The sequence below is a fragment of the Palaemon carinicauda genome, chromosome 12, assembly GCF_036898095.1.
Source record: "Palaemon carinicauda isolate YSFRI2023 chromosome 12, ASM3689809v2, whole genome shotgun sequence".
NCBI classification, from domain to species: Eukaryota; Metazoa; Arthropoda; class Malacostraca; order Decapoda; family Palaemonidae; genus Palaemon; species Palaemon carinicauda.
The window spans coordinates 44121487-44123923 of record NC_090736.1 but is presented as its reverse complement, the minus strand read 5'-3'; the positions used below and the strand labels follow the sequence as shown (position 1 = coordinate 44123923).

The following is a 2437-nucleotide window of genomic DNA, read 5'->3' as shown; positions in this document are numbered from 1 at the left end:
CAAGATTTTATTACTGTCACTAATCATGAAGTCATTAGCCCTCTATACTAATGTAATCTTACAGATGAAATTATCTTTTCATCCCTGTTGAGGCCCTTAGCCTCATACCATCTTGCTTTCGCAAATGAGTGTAGCTTAGCTATTAATAATAATAATAATAATAATAATAATAATAATAATAATAATAATAATAATAATAATAATAATAATAATAATAATAAAGAGATCACCGTGTGGAAGTTAGCAAAAGGAAATTATTTCTTTTTTCTTATTTTTCAAACAATAACAAGGTTAAATTAACTAGCAAAGGTTTTACTTTAATCATTAATTTCAGACCCTTCAAACAAGATTACCTTTTCTTGAGTTGTAATATATGATTATTAAGTGAAATATATTTAATCTAATTTAATTCTTAGCTGTACGCTCAGTCCAACTACTAGGAACCTTTATATATTAGAATTTCCAAAGCATTTCTTAAGCTCTGCATGCAATAATCAATTTGAGAATACGGTATGAAATCAAATGTCTACTCTGCACGGAAATATATCCGAAGGTTAGAACATGGCGTGTATTTTCTAAGGAGAGATTTCCAGAAGAGTTATGATATAAATTTATTCCTTATTAACAAGAGCAAAAACACTTATGAAAAAAAGGGAAATGATAAAATATTTGTAGTTATGCATCTAAATGATAACCATCTCCCCTATGTAATAATGATCAAGTGTCTGGCTATATACAGTATACAAATATATAAAAATATATATCCTCTCCCAATCAGCGGCGTTGCCAGGCGTATTACTACTTGGTCTCTCCCCAACCCTCGGGTAGTTGGAAGAGGGAGCAGTCATACCCTGGGGAGAGGCAAGTCCCGAAAGTTACTCTCGGAAACCACCATCCATACATTGTCGAAACTATCGTGTTGTAGTTAGGAAAGGGGCAGGGGGTGCCAAGGGTTGAATGTGTGTGCATATCTATCTATATACTTAGCCGTCATTTTTGACGGGTCGCATACATTAGTACCAGAAGAGTTATGATTAAAACCTAATTCATTATGAATAAGATCATAAATAATTTTTAAAGAATAAGATAAAAAACTTTCTTCATACATTTGAATCAAAAGAATATTAAAGTAACAGTGTCCCTTTTCGAGCGTACACAATACAAAGACATATCCCAACTAGTATATTACATTTAAAATTGAATTTCAGCAATGCTGAGTCAAGAGTCTCCTTCTTCTCAAGCCCTCATGGACTGCTGGTATTACGAATGTGTAACACTGAAAGTAAGAGGCCGGGACGAGGCAATTTCCATGGCATGCACATTCTTGAGACCCGCGAGAGGGATGGAGCTCTTGGCATTTCCATTACGTCTCTTGTTGCATTTATGCCAGAGAGTTTGCTTCAACTTACCCCTTTCATGATTATTTCCTACGTACAAATTTCCAACGGACGTACTAATTTAATTAAAAGGATGGATCTTAGGATCCTAACATGAATGTGAGGGCCGCATTGGAGTTGTGAATAATATCATTGTATTACAACGATATAATAATAAATCTATGTGTGCCATTCGGTTTTTCGTTCATTACAAATTCACTTTTCCTCTCTACCATCGAATTCCTGAGACGAAAAGTTAAACTTTTGGGAGGTAAATATCACAAAGTTGCATGGTAAGACATTCATATATACATTCACATATACACTCAGGCACACACAAATACAAACACACACACTATATATATATATATATATATATATATATATATATATATATATATATATATATATATATATATATATATATATGAAACGGATTTTGAGCGAAGCGAAAAATCTATTTTTGGGTGAGATAGCCATGTCGTCCTGATGGAGTTCCTTCATTAGTAGCTTCCTAGATTATATGTGACTACAGTGATATATCCCAGAGAATTTACCGAAAGTACCCAGAATTCTAACTCCTGGAGCAAATATCCCTTAAAATTTTAAGAAGGGATATCGCGTAAGGACGTAATGGCACACCTCATAGCAATCTGCACCCCAGATAGAGTTTTACGTTCGAGGAAGTGTGGCAAAAATAAAAGGGGGGCCCTTCAAAGGCCATCCCCCTTCACTACTACTATCGATAGTACAAAATCCGTTTTTTGGGCTCAAGCCATGTCGTGCTGATGGAAGCATACCAGAGCATTAATGTATCTGTGGATTTTCCATCAGTGCCTAAACCTTATATCAACCTTTTCAATGGTCATACTGACCATATGAGACTAGTGACAATACCGTTATATGTCATCATCACTAATCATAAACAATGTTAGTGCTTCCTGCCTCCTACAGGGAAGAGTCATCTAGACAGTTGAAATGGGATTTAAAGGTTAACATAAAAAGTATGATCAAACTTAAGTACACACTGAATATACAAATAGTCTCAAGTTGTATAATTG

At 34.4% G+C, this 2437-nt stretch overlaps 1 protein-coding gene across 1 annotated transcript in view; it reads left to right on the top strand.

The window, feature by feature from the left end:
- Positions 1 to 1420, top strand: part of LOC137650789 (uncharacterized) — a 30064-nt gene extending 28644 nt beyond the window's left edge. Inside the window, exon 7 of the mRNA XM_068383944.1 lies at positions 1209 to 1420. Within this exon, the coding sequence (XP_068240045.1) occupies positions 1209 to 1420 (212 nt within the window). The remainder of the gene's footprint in view (positions 1 to 1208) is intronic.
- The last annotated feature ends 1017 nt before the right edge of the window (positions 1421 to 2437 follow it).